The sequence below is a fragment of the Ictidomys tridecemlineatus genome, chromosome 8 (genome assembly GCF_052094955.1).
Source record: "Ictidomys tridecemlineatus isolate mIctTri1 chromosome 8, mIctTri1.hap1, whole genome shotgun sequence".
Classification (NCBI taxonomy): Eukaryota; Metazoa; Chordata; class Mammalia; order Rodentia; family Sciuridae; genus Ictidomys; species Ictidomys tridecemlineatus.
The window spans coordinates 154628438-154642712 of NC_135484.1; the positions used below are offsets into that span (position 1 = coordinate 154628438).

The 14275-nt window shown below is 50.9% G+C and overlaps 1 protein-coding gene across 2 annotated transcripts in view; it reads right to left on the reverse strand.

Moving 5' to 3' along the window:
- Window positions 1-1040: 1040 nt before the first annotated feature.
- Window positions 1041-14275, reverse strand: part of LOC101970692 (cytidine monophosphate-N-acetylneuraminic acid hydroxylase) — a 73556-nt gene continuing 60321 nt past the window's right edge. For both annotated transcript variants that reach the window (XM_078020623.1, XM_078020624.1), the window contains exons 10-15: window positions 13661-13801; window positions 11218-11392; window positions 9617-9733; window positions 5314-5429; window positions 3168-3263; window positions 1041-1967 (exon numbers count right to left, since the gene is read on the reverse strand). In XM_078020623.1, coding sequence (XP_077876749.1) covers window positions 3188-3263; window positions 5314-5429; window positions 9617-9733; window positions 11218-11392; window positions 13661-13801 — 625 coding nt within the window. In that variant the 3' untranslated portion in view covers window positions 1041-1967; window positions 3168-3187. The remainder of the gene's footprint in view (window positions 1968-3167; window positions 3264-5313; window positions 5430-9616; window positions 9734-11217; window positions 11393-13660; window positions 13802-14275) is intronic.

Genomic DNA, 14275 nt, shown 5'->3' on the forward strand with positions numbered 1-14275 from the left:
GGGTGTCACGGGGAGAAAGCCAGCACACCAGAGAGCCACCGCTGTGCCAACCCAGTCCTGAACAGGTGGCCTCTCAGTGGGCCCCCTCACTACCTCCCTGTGGGCCTTCAACAGGAGTCTGGGTGGGACCACTCGAACCTCAACCATCAGAAATTCTTGTTTCCCAAACCCCCCGCCATGGGTGATCTTTCTCTTTTGTTGGCATCTTCCAGATGGATATTTTAAAATCAGTCCATCTGTGGTCACCCCTTCCTTACCGTTCCTCTAGTGGTGACCCTAGAACACCACGTGTCTCATCACGTGGGTGTCAGTTCCCAGTTCCTGTTTCTCGCTCCGGACTGGCTTTTTGTTGCCTGTTTGAAAACCTCCTGCTGCTTTTCTGCCGGCTGTGGTACGAAGGGAAGCTCTGTGTGCCGAGGGCTCAGGGGCACCAGAAAGACAGTCTCCTCCTCCTGGCCAGCAACAGCTGCTTGCCACGCTCCAGAAGCCCAGGGTTCTCCAGAGCAGGGCTCCTGAATATTCAGTGAGCCTCAGACCCTGCTGCTGGCAGCTTCCTGGCACCATTGGGTGGCTGCACACTCAGGCTCTGCACCCGAGAGGCGTTTCCCCGTGCCCCGTGAGCACCTCTGACCGAGTTCCGCAGCATTGAGCTCGCTGGCTTTTTCTGGATCGGCAGGTCCCCATGAAGGGAATCAGCCCCTCCTGCCGACCACTCCCGGGTCTCCTTCCTCTCCAGCTCTTGGAGGCAGAAGTGGCGGGAAGTGGTCAGACCTGGTCATGTTTTGAAGGTGGAGGTGGAAGGAGCTGTCGGCAGAGTGGGTGTGAGAGCAAAGATAAAGGATGATTTTGCGGCTTTTCATTTGGCTCATAGAAGTGAGATATGAGACATGAGAGGAGGAGAGTGAGGATGTGGGGGCACAGGAAGAAGAGCAAGGAGGGAAGTGAGGACATGGGGACAGAGCATGGTTGGTGGCTTGCAGGTTCTGGTGACCCCAAGGAACTGGATATCGGGAGGAGAGAACTGAACAGAGAAGGCACACTTGTATTTTAAAATATGATCTTTTATTCAGTCATTATATGAATTTTAACATAGATTCTATTGACAAATGTTACATTTATTTTTAGTGATAAGTGAATATATTACTATATAGTGTAAATCACACAAAAATATTTCCTGGATTCCAAACATTTCTGCTCTGCAAAATATGTGAGGTCAACCAGAAGAATCAAGCCCTATTGGTGTCAATAGGAAGCAGACAACCAGTGTTGCAATTGCCAAGATTTAAGGAGACAAATTCCACCACATTCTGGAATCTTAAGGATTAAAGAGGTAGAATATACAATCAAAAAACAGGTTTTGATTTTTCAAATCAGTGATGTGCATTGGAAACATCAACACATAAGACAGAAATCTACTTAACAATAGTATTTTTCTAGAAATTAATTTCTATGTCCCAAATAATTATATGAATATCATAAAAATCTACAGTCATTAACAAAAATAGGCAAATCAGTTGCCCATTTGCACCATTTGAAACAATGTTTTTAAGAGTTTAGAAGAGGGTTACTCACTGTTTCAGGAAATTGAATTTTTTTGAAAATTTAAATTTTTTAAAAACTTTATTTTCCCTGTTTCTTCTATGCTTGGATTCATATCTCAATTTGTTAGGCCTTGTTTTGCATACAGGGCTTGTTCCTTTTGGATTCATTGTTTCCTTCTATTGAGAATTATGGGAGAGATTTATAGGAACCCAGTACTTCATGCATCTAAGCATATAATCTGGCACTGAGCAACACCCCCAGAAGAATATATTTGCGTATCTGCGTAGTGATCCACAAGTTTTGTAAACATCTCACGAAGGCAGCAGACATCCGATGCTTATGTGATAAAGCGTAGTTTCTCTGGGATGAACCTGTATCAAGGTGGAGCAGGTAAATTCTCGAATTCTTCATGTGGTCTGGCATCCCTGTGAGTGAAAGGGATTGCTAATGAACAACCATTGAACCTCATCTCCATACTGCCCTTTTTCTTGTTGCATTGGACACATCTTCGTTCTTGCACGTAGTTTGAGCTCTAGAGCTGCTTTATGGTGAGGGAGAATCTAGGATGTGAACTGGGATTCGACTTCCGACCTTTTGCACTTTGCTGGGTGGCTGCCCGTACGTGGCATGGCTCTCCTGTGTGGCTCATAAGGTCCACGTGGCCACCACCCACTGCCCACTCAGCCCAAGCCAATGCTTACAAGAGTGACCTGTGGTGCAGCCTAGTGGGCCTCCTTAGCATGCCCTCTAGCTTAGGATCATGACCAGAAGACCTAACCCTGCGCCTGTGCTAGACTACAGTGTGGAATCAGGGCTTTGCAACTGAGAAGGGTGTAAAAGAAGCTCCGCCTTGACCTTTAGTTTTACCAGTAAAGACAACGGGAGCCTATTTAAGAGGCAAGTCTCCCTGACAGTGGGAGAGAAAGATGCATGTGTTCCTTTCTTGCTTGAAGTCACGATCGCACTGGGCGCGTGCTAAGCACGGGGCTGGCCAAGCAATAGCCTCTAGTTGAAGGGACTCATCATCTACGGGGAGGAACCGTCACCAGCTTATTGCTGGAAAATGAGAAGGGATCAATTGCTGTCTGTGGAACAAATAAACGAAAGCAAGAGTCCAGGGGAGACTGACTCCGTGGGAAGACTATGTGGTCCTTTCCATCGCGTGCATTTGGAAACAGTGTGTAACTCGGCCGATGAAAGGACACCTCAAGCCACAGACAGAGTGGCCCCTTCCTTGTGTACCAGACAAGCTCCCCTCCTCCACTCCAGAGAAGTCATAGGTCTACAGGATGCGGAGGGAATGGTTCCCATCTTACTCCGTCTTTAGATGTTCTCTCTTTTGTTTTGCTGCTGCTATTCTTGTGTGCTCATGATTTATTTCTGAGCGCTCACTGACATCTCAGAATGGATTTTGTTTTGTTCACTAATGGCTGTGTGTTCACGTCAACCTGACCGAGGCTTGTGTGGTCCCTGCACTGGATGCCCTCACTCTCTTTTATTCACTTTCTTTTAAACTTCAGCATCCTTGTACCGTTCACTCTGTCTCTACCCCCGAAAGTCAGGGGCCTGCTAACTTAAGTGACAAAGAGCAGCAGAGTGTCTCCCAGATCCACGGGGTGCTCTACCTGAGAAGTCCCAGGTCCCTCTAACCGCAGTGCATCAGGAAGGACTTCCAGTTGGGTGGCGTCAGTGGGAGTTTTATTTGAAAATGATTCCAAAACCTGTAGGAGACATAAAGCAGGGAAATACGTTTTGGAACCCCCCACACTTCCCGTTTTGCCAGGACCTTTTGGATACTGTTCTCAGTTCTCCCTAAGACAGCATTTCTGAACTGATCAGGGCTCAGGAGCTTATGATTATCAGAGTGTTGAATACAGGTAGTCCCTCAAACATGACGAGCCTGTCTTTCTCATGGCATTGTTACGAGCCTTGCTTTAAGGAATTCTCATAGGTGAAAAAACCCAGATTTATATGCCGTACACAAACGCATTAGGGCCTCGGCTTGGCAAAGGGGCAAGTGAATGTGTCTTGGGGTACATTATTCATAGGATGAAGGACTGGCTTCCTGAAGAACAATTTGGCAGAGGGCACCAAAGGCCTAAGCCCTGTTTTTACCAGGCCCGTCAATGACACACCCAGGAGTCTGTCCTCAGGAAATCATTAAGAAAGTGCAAGATAGAGCTGCATGCTGATCTGCCCAGCCATGGGTTGGGACAGTGAAAGGTTGGGACAACTTAAAGGTCAACCCAAGATGGGCTCCATGAAGTCTGGACATGGGCAGATGGTGTCAGGGAGGCGGGCATCAAAGAGGCTGGGGAGAGTCTGCAGGAATGTGGACAGCCATGATGATAAAGTGTGGAAAGATGCACAGCATTGTCCTATTTTTATAAAAAAAAATGCATGTGTTTGTGAACAGAAAAAGGATGATTAACTAGACACCAAAATGTCATTGCTCTGTCAATGTGATGGGATCATTTGTGGTCTTAATTTTAAAATATTTTTTCAAATTTTCCACAGTGAATTTGTGTGTTTTTTGTAAGGAGAAAACTGTTTGGCAAACCCACTCATTCCGTTTTAAGAGCAACAAAGATAAATTGGGCCATGACTGCGTCCTAAGATTCATTAATGCATCCTATCAAAACACGACACGCCAAGATCATCTTCAGCATCTAGGGCCTAGAAGTTCCCAAGATGAATTATTTTCATTAAGAAACCTCCAGAATCTCCCCAAAGTTGCTGCATTCTCCCCCCAGTCCTGTCAGGACAGGAAGCTGGGTATATGCTCTGTTGAAAATGAACAAAACTTGGGGTGCATTTCAGCCGTTAAAAGGCTATGGTGTGCCCTGCGGGTCCCCACGTATTTGGACGTTAAGTTGCACAACAGTTGCACTGAAACCGCATTTAAAAACAACAGCAAGGATACCGCCCTACCCCCAACAATACAGGACATTTTATTGAAAACAAATCTATTTAGAGAAATGCCGAAGGACCCAGAAATGGGCACTGTTATCAAGGGTGACTCTGAGTGGGTGGAGGGTGGGGCAGGAAACGGATGTGGCTTCCTGGGAGGTGCCTGGTGGGGTCACTTTGTGTTTTATATACTTCCACCTTCTTCTAAATTTCAAACTATAAGCATTCAAAGGAAATAAATTTAAAAAAAGTTTGAATAAACGCCTGTAATTGCATTTAGATAGTGGGTTTTTCTGAGGCATTTTAAATGAGAGGATTAGAGGTGATTACAAGAAAGAGTGCTCCCTTCTTTGGTAATTATTTTCCAAGTGTGAAAATGGAAAATGGCCTTTTCTGAGAGTGCAGTTCAAGTCTTCCAAGTGTGAGTGCAAAGACTTGCACAGTTGTGAACAGTTGTGAAGGCTGAGCGAGCCGCAGGGAGCGGGCCATTCCCACAAACCAGCCCGTCCACCCAGGTCGCCGTCAGGGCTGGGCGGAGGCGAAGGGGGACATGGGGGTTGACTTAATTCAAGGACCCCGTCTTTGCCACCTGAGCCCCTCCTGGTTCTCGCCTTGCTGTCTTGTACAGCCTTTACCGCTCCCACTCAACACCGCCTCCGCGAGTGATCAGGACTCTGCCACGTGGAGGGGCAAATGACCCTTTGGGAGTCCTTTCCCGGCCAGATCTGCCTCCAGAGAGCTCGCTGAGGAAGGGCCTGCTGGGGGAGTCCCCAGGCAGGCTGGGCGGGGGCCGGCAGGCCTGTGCACTGCCCCGCGTCCTCTGCTGCGGCCAGGGGTGGGGGACAGGTGCTGCAGACTTACAGGTGGTGGTATATGTCGGGGTCCCGCTGCAGCCGGGTCTGGAACCCTATGTACAGGTCATCCCAGAGGAGCCCGTTCCTCACCACGTGCCTGATGACGTCCACCCGGCTGCGAACCTGAAACAGACGGGGGCAGCTCTCAGGGTGGCCAGGCCCAGCAGGGGACAGGAGTACGGGTCACCTGGAGCAGAGAGCACAGCTGAGGGGAAGGCGTCAAGAGCAGTGGCATGGAGGGAGAGAACGGAGGGGAGTCAGGAGTCGGGACGCAGGGCCTGCAGCCCACTGAGGCAGACCGCTGGTTCCAATCCAGGTTTCAGCGGCGCAGCCTCGGTACCTTCTGTGCCTCACGTGCAAGTGGAACGAACCCAAGAGAGCACTCCTCGTAGGACTGTCCTGAGGAGTATATGCGCCAGTGCAAATAAAACTCTTAAAACAAGGCCTGGCTCATAGTAAGAATCGGACGCGCGATTGTGATCATGGTTATTACAAAGGAGTGTCCACTTCTCCACCTGGACGTCCAGGGTAACACAGAGCTGCAAGTTCAGGGCGGCCTGTGTGTGTCCAGCCTGTGGCAGAGCTGGACTGCCTACTTCAGCGGGTTAGGACCTGAGCCTTAAGCATCCTCCACTGCTAATACTGTTGGATGGGGGCTGGGGATGTGGCTCAAGCGGTAGCGCGCTTGCCTGGCATGCGTGCGACCCGGGTTCGATCCTCAGCACCACATACCAACAAAGATGTTGTGTCCGCCGAGAACTAAAAAATAAATATTAAAAATTCTCTCTCTCTCTCTCTCCTCTCTCACTCTCTCTTAAAAAAAAAATACTGTTGGATGGTCAGAGTAGCACAGGACCGGAGGGGGCAGACGGCCCGTGTCTCCGCCTGTGTGGAGTAACTGTGTGCTATCATGCCTGCGGAGGCTTGGCTTCTCTATTAGGAAACTGAAGAGAGACAAAAAGTGAATTCATATCAGCAGCAGGAAGGGATGGTATCCTGAGACTGGACAGGTTGTAACAGTCTATCTGTCAGAACCTGCGTAGCATTTACAGAAGCTTAAGGATCAGCCTCACATTTCTTTTTTTCCTGATAAATATCCTGTAAAAGCCAATGAAGGCAAACTTTCATCATTGACAGGTGTCATATTCAAAGGAATGGATGACTGGAGATGGGCTTTTGGATCCATTTCCCTTCCCAGCTCCCTTCCTGTACGACAATCCTATCATTGTGAACTGAGTTTACGAGAAGTTAGAGGATCTGTGTCTTTGCCAGGAGAGATGTAGAAACATAATTCCCCAGTTGGGTGGGTGAGGGTGGCCTGGCTAGGGTGCTGTGTGGGGACTTCCTTCTTTCTAACCAGGAGAGGAGCTGTGTGATCTCATGCCAGTGGAGGCTTGGCTTCTGTATTAGGAAACTGAAGAGAGACAAAAAGTGAATTCATATCAGCAGCAGGAAGGGATGGTATCCTGAGACGGGACAGGTTGTAACAGCCTGACGGATACGTCAGAACCTGCGTAGCAAGTAGTATCTCTTCCCAGGACTGTGTCGGATTCAGTGACTTAAAACTTGCAACCAAAAAAAAAAAAAAAAAGGAGAATTGAGGGTTGATCTGAGAAATAGCATGTAAAATGGAGGCCGATTAGATTTGAGGATGAGGGAACAGGAAGAGTTGGGACGGTGTCCCTGTTTCTGCCGTGGCTGACTGGGGACCCATGATGCCCACGACCCGTTAGAAAGGCAGACAGGTCAGTTTCTAGAGAAAGGAGATGACAGGTTGGATTTTGAACTGGTTGAAAATGAGGTACCAAGCATTCAGAAATCTGGGTGATGGTATCAGCAGGCAGTTGACAGCCAAGAATCCAACACTTGACCAGAGCATGGAGAAGTCCAGGACGGACGGGATCTGGGGGTCATTAGCAGAAAAGTGAAGTCAGCAGATGAGTTCACTCAGGAAGAGACTGGAGGAAAACAGTGGTTTGTGCACAACATTCTGCAGGGAAAGAAGAGGTTCTGGATGCAGAGGAGGAACTCTGAAGCATGCCCGAGAGGCACAGGAAGGGAGGGAGGACAAGGGCACCATGTCACCGGAGCTCAGGACAAGATTTGTCATACATCCCCTGCCTCCTCTGCATTCCCAGACCCAACCAAAATGTTGACAAAGCAGTTACACAGGTGCAAGCTGCCACGGTGAAAAGGAAGGGGGTCACTGACCAGAGAGTCCACCTAGTGGAGCGAATAGACAGTAGGCAGACAACACCCCCTTTGCTCAGGATGGAGGCTGCAGAGCGGATGTGGAAGTAGCCTGGACAAGGAGGGCGCGTGAGGGACCACAGATGAGCAGAAATGCATGTCCAGCAAACAGCTGGCCCCTCACCTACCCCCACGCACGGTCCTCACCAAATACGTTCAGATGGCTCTCTGAACGCACGGACTTGATGTCTGGGGAGAATGAGGGCAGAGAGTATGTTTGTGAAGCTCAAAACAGAGCCCCCCACATTTGGGCACAGGGTCCCCAGCCTATGGATATGACTCCAAGTATACTGGTGACCCCAGAGCAAAAGGGGTGTTGTCTCACCAAGTCACAGTCCTTAACACATTTGAATTAACTATCTATGTTTCTGTATATTTCACATGAAAATCTGTATTTTCAAGTTCTCTGTAAAATCCAGAGCTGGAGCTCAGCAGGGCTTGCTGGCTTCTGACCTGGATTTGCTTTCCACATGACGCCATCCCACCCAGCCCCACCCCTCTGTGAGACCTGCCACGGGCCATTCTGAGCAGTGAAGTGTGGGGTCTGCACCTTCAGGTAAAGTCCACGGGTTACCAATCCTGCCCTATGCAGCCGGCCTGAAATTAGCCTGCCCAAGTCTTTTTATTGGGAAACAAGGACTCATCATTTTTAAAGTCATCTACAAAGGAGGAAGGGTCAGCTGGCATCCGTCTTCTTTGGAGTAACTTTGCATGCCACTAGTGTCTATGGGAAGGTTAGCCACCCACAACCCCACGTCGGCCACGCTGTCCTGTAACCCAGGCAGTGGGGGAAAGGCACCCTGTCTCAGGCTGCTGGTGAAGCAGAAGTCCAGAAGGGAGGGAGCAAGGAGGGGGAAGACATGGAGGGTCTGGAAGCAGCAGAGGAGGTGGGTTTGCAGCAGAGCTGGAGCTCACCCAGTCTGGAGAAGGAGAAAGGCGGGCCTGAGTCTAGGGACAAAGAAGAACGCAGTTACGGCTTTGCAAGGCATTAAGGCAAAACAAACAAACAAAACAAGGATGGAAGCAATATGAGAAGGCTCTAAGTCCCACCAAGAGGGTCTTCTCCAAGTGTGGACACAAACCACATGGATGGCGCTCTCACTAAGGCCCTAGTGAGAAAAAAAGTGCAAACCCATTCCTAATCCATACGGTGCTTCGTGCAGGGCTTTCTTACATGTAAAACCCCAGTTTTCCAAGACCTGTGAGTCAGGTAGGTGATTATGGGTTTTCCTGAGGTTTCAGCATAAGGTTCTCTTCAATAGCAAGTACTTTATGAAATGTAAAGATCCAAGCCAATGTACTAGAGTGTAATTTAAGAGCTCATGGATTACCTCTGTTATAGCCTCTACAATCAGGGCTTCACACATTTAAATGGTACTTGCAAAAAACTCAAGGGCAGACTGTGTGCCCTTGAAACTTATCTAGTGACTGAGACACTCATACAGAACTCTACTGTGCAAGGCACGCTCATGTATATTCCATTATTTGATTAATGCACCCACCCGGTGGGAACGTGTCCCATGCAAAAGCCGAGGTGGCAGGTGAAAGAACCTGCTCAAGCCTCAGGACCAGAGACCATGAGCAGCAGGGCTGGGCACCAGTCCCAAGCTTGAGCGTCTCTCAAGCCTTGGTCTCTCCTTGACCCGTGCTGCTGAGGGGTCTGCTCAGAATTGGGGTGTGACAACACACACACATGGGCTTATGTTGACTTCCTTCACTGTGACACCCAGTGGGTCCACCTGGGGAAGGAGACGCCACTGGACAGAGGAAGAGCGAGCCCTAACAGCAGCTGAGACGGAGGGTGTTTGGAAGGAAGCAGGTGGGAAGCCAGTCTCCACCGACGGCTCGGGAAGAGGCAGAGGGGCACTTGAGCTAAGAGAGGGTTGTGAGCTGGACAAATACACAATCTCAAAGTAGGGGGTCAGCAATACGCGTGCTGTCCCTGAAACGCTGTTAATCTAAAGTTATTGTAAAACCAGAAAGGGAGAAGGGAGGGGGCGGGAGGGGAGGAGGAGGAAGGGATGGAGGAGGCAGGAGGCCCCTGCACCAATGCTGCTCACCTCCTCATAGGGATGCTCCCGGCTGGGTCTTTCTTCAGGAAAGGATAAATCCAGGAAGTCCACCAAGTAGTCGTACCCTCCAGGAAAGGGGTTGAAGTCCTCATCCGTCTCGATCATCTGTGCACATGGAAGGGGAACATCAATGGGGGTCGAGGTGTTTGACAAACCCTAAGAATGTTGGGCCCGGTGTCCTTGAAGGACAGCAGGGTGTTGGCAGTTGGGTTAGTCCCCCACCGACCCCCAGGCCTGGAGGACATTCGAACCCTAGCCTTCTACAAGCAGAACTGCTTGCTACCACTGCCTTCAGTCCGATTCTCAGAGCAGGCCGTCGGGATCTCAAGCACCTCAGGTGAGGGGGGACACAGAACGTGGGCTGCCTGTCCGTCGCAGGGCAGCCGCGCCTCAAGTCTCACTGAAAGCTGCAGTGGTCCTCCTCATCTCCATACTAATCGTCCAAGTTAATATCATTGAGACCCATGTTTCCCAGGTCTTTGGATTTTTTTTAATCTTTATTTTATTTATTTTTATGTGGGGCTGAGGATCTAACCCAGGGTCTCGCACGTGTGCTGGGAGAGCGCTCTGCTGCTGAGCCACGATCCCAGCTCCCAGGTCCTTGGATTTCAAAGACAATTTCCTAAAGACATATCTGGGAGCTAACACAGGTAACGACATTTTATTTTGCCAAGTGATGACTTGGGAAAAAAGTCTGACATCTGCTGTCCTTGTATGTCACTCAAGGAAGATGGCAGTGGCTCGAAAACCCTCTTGGAATACTGGTAATTCATCCCAGGAAAAGAGGTGATGTCTCTGTACCCACAGCATAACCTCGTCTTTACTTTTTTCACTACTGACCAGCAAAAACGTTGTCACAGACGGGCAATGACCCCCAGGGAGGTTTTGGGGAGTCACGGTTTTCGAGCAGGGTGTGGCGTGGCATTAATGTTCAGGGATTGATAGGTAATCTGGGGAACAGCTGTCTCCCTGGGGGTGACCGACGCTTGTCTCTAGGGCCTGAGGTTTGTGCATTCCTGGTGCCATCCCTAGCCTCTGCCCCACTACGTGGCCCTGGCTGGCTGCTCGCTGACCTGGCAGTCCTGATGCCCATTTCCCGCCCCTTTCCCTGCACCCCGTCTGCTGGTAGCTGATCTGCCTTCGCGTACACCTCCAGCTCTGCCGGGTTTTAACCTGAGCTCTTCTGGTGGCCCTGCGTACTGCTGTGGCCGGGGTGTGTCCTGGCCCAGCCCGACTCTTGGTCCCTCTGTCCTCAGCACATCTGTGGGTACGAATTACCTGCTCTGTCTCCCTGGTCTCCACCCTCTGGGTGGCTCCCCCCTCCTCGCCCCCCTGTTTGAGTACTCACTCCTGCCATGCCAAACACTGAGACCAAAATGAGACACCCACAGACAGACACAGACGTTGGCAGCCCACAGTGATGGGAGACAACGGAGGCCTCCAAATAAGACTGTGCTGGACTTCAGAGCAGTCCCCACTGTTCAAGGAGGGGACGTTTATCACAATGCCAGATCTGTTCTCTGCCAGATTGGTAGTCAGAGGGGACTCCGTGTATCCCCACCATGCGAGGGAGCAGTACTAAGGCCTACCCTGACCACCAGGTTATAATTCTTAAATCCAGCCCAGGTGAAGTATTCTTTTATCCAGGATGGGTGCAGAAAGATCTCGTCGCCGACTGCAGCACGCAGGGCGTCCAGGTATGGCTGGAAGTCCCAGGAATCCTTGTAGATCTTGGTCCCTTCTGGAGGCTCCATGATGCCCTTGCTTAAAGACACAGCGGGACAACAGTGAGGGGAGAGTGTGCAGGCGGGGAAGGCAGGCCTCCAGAGCAGAGGCTGAGGCTGCTGGGAAGTTCCACCTGAGCCTGGGCCAGGGCAGGGTTGCTCCAGCCGGGCCTCCCTGAGGGGTGCTGTCCACCCTCCTGCTCCTTCTCTCACCAGCCCTGAACTCAGGCACGTGAGACCCCCAGGGCAGGGACTTCCCCGCCGCTGTATGCCCTGTGCCCGAGTGAGGTCTGGTGAACGGAGGCGCTTAATGAATCATTCCTAAATCAACGCGTGTGTCCATCACTCTGAAATTCTACACTCACAAAATGCACAGTGCTACTATCCCCTTCTCCAGCACCCACCACTGCCTCTGGCTGGAGCCCCCGTCCCTTCCCTCCCCTCACCCTCCCCTCACCCTCCCTGCCTCCAGCCTCCCCCTCCTAAGACATCCCTAAATGCCAAAGACTGCAGAGGGCACCTCTCCTGTCCCCGCCAAAGGAGGCCCTTAAGCTCTTCTCTCTGTGTCCCTTATGCTGAGTGTTGGCACTGAGACCCAACACCAGGGGCTCTGGCTTCCCAGAAGCCCTTGGTGTGGCACCAGGCCACAAATGCAGATTCCTGGGCTCCACCTCGGATCTATGGATTCGGAACCTCCACGGGAACCCAGGGAGCTGCATTGTAAGTCCCTCGGGCCCCTGATGTTCACCAAGTTTGGTGACGACTGCAGCAGGATGCCTCTGGGACTCGGGGAGGTGACGCGCCCAGTGCTGAATGACGAGAGCTCCTGGGCGCCACTATTAACCACCTCTCACACCGACCTGGAGAGGACAGCCACTTCTGTCCTGGGCACTTTGGGGACATCTTAAAGAAATTTTAAGCAGGGAAGGATCCGGAATGGTTTCACAATGGAGAAAGATTCACTTGTCCGCAATGAGGACAGGAGCTTTCAAACATTTAGCCTGTAGTCCCAGCGAGAGCTGCCTCTACACCAGAACCCACGAGCCAGGGCTCTCTGTGAACAGAGGCCTCGTGAAGTGACACCCTTCTTAGGTGTGGTGCTCGCGGGCCTTTGCCGTTTTGTTCTGTTCTGCCGTATTCCTCCATTCCACCCCATTCGGTCCCTTAATGGAGACGCTGTTTGTGAGAGGTGACCCTGATTTTACAACCCCCCTGTGGTGTGGGACCTGCAGATTGAAAAATGCCTGCATGGAGCTGGATGTGGGGGTGGGGGACAGGTGCCCACACAAGTCAGGGTCACTGCAGGCACCAGGTGAGGAGCTGTGAGCAGTGGGATCCAGGCCGAGGCCAAGATGCTGGAGAAGAAAGATGGACGTGTAAAAACTTCATGAAGATCGACTGGGAGCTAGTTTGGGTGGAAAGCCAGCTGACGGGCAAAATGGTCTGACTGACCCTCCATGCAGACGTGGTAAGACCGGGCCAGGGGTGCACGGCCCTCCCCCAGATTAGTGCACATCTAAAGCCAGGAAGAAACCTGCGCTGCTGTGTGGCTCAAGGGGAGGACTTAGGTCCAGGTTTGTGCCCTCAGTGTGAACCCTGCTGTTTGTGACCTCAGTGTGACTCACACTGCCTGTGCGGAGGAGCTGCCTGTGGGCCAGGTGGTCAGCAGGGTCAGCGCTGATGCGACGACGGGCTTTCTTGCTTGTTGTTTTTACTTGTATAAAGCAACATAAATTTTGTTAGAGTCTATAAACAAGTCTGGATGGCGCCTGGCAAAAATGCCAGAGGGAGTGGTTTGTGAAGTAAGGCCAGCGAGCCATTAAGTGTGGAGATTCCTTATTGGTTGACTGCTGTATCTAGTTTATGTTAATTAGATAAGCTGTGTGGGATGTATATATACCCCTCCTGTCCTACAATAAAGGCTCCCACTCCTGCTGCACCAATGTACACAAGTTGTTCCTCACCCCCGGTTATTTTGCTGCAGCAGGACTGCGGCAAAATTTGAGGTGATCCATATCAGAAAATAACTTACTCTTCACCCTTTAGTAAGGTGAAGATGAAATGTTGGAAGCAGACTGTCTTCTTTTCCCTGAGATTTGAAACATACATATTAGTTTACTTAAATAATAAGAGCTGTAGTTTTCAAGGTGCTACGTGGGTCTCATGGCATAGGAAGCTCAATAAGCAACTCAGCAGACTCCAAGACAGGAGCCGGTCCACAGTGAGAGAGAAGCCCTTTTTTTTTTTCTCAAAGTACTGAAACGCGTTTGTAAAGCATTTCCGTCTTCCAGGAACATTCGAGACCAACCTGTCCGTTGGGTCCTTCAGCACCCTGCCCAGGTCAAGGGTGGCTCCAGGCCGTGGGGTCCACGTGAGCACATCAGAGTGTTTCTTGATAAGGTTGTTGAGTTGATTTGGGTCATTTTTGATGTTTGTTTCCTTAATGTATCTGAGAAAGAAGGCATTCCCATGTAAGAAGGTCTCTTCCCAGAGGCTGTTCTGACTCTGACAGTGACAGAGTCCCCGCTTCCTAACAGCCACCGCCCATCAGTCCACGGAAACCTAAGGGCTGGACTGGAAGGTGTGACAGACAGAGCTTGTCTCCACAGTGCCTCCCGAGAGCGCCACCTCTACCCTGCTCGCTGTAGGCAGAAGGAACCTCAGGTCTGGAAAACTGGCTGGGACCTGAGTGGGCAGGCCAGCCCAGGACCCACACAGCCCCAGCAGGCACGGCTGCAGGGAGGGGCTGCCCCAACTCCAGGCAAGTCTGAAAAGTCCCCTGGTTCAAAGCCATTAAGAACCCTCCACCCTCAAAGCCCCCGTCCTGAGACCACACACATGCTCAGTCACAACCCATCCTGGACCCAGCTCCTACTGACCCCGGCGGGGGTCTCCCAGATCTGACACCAAACCACGACCTCTC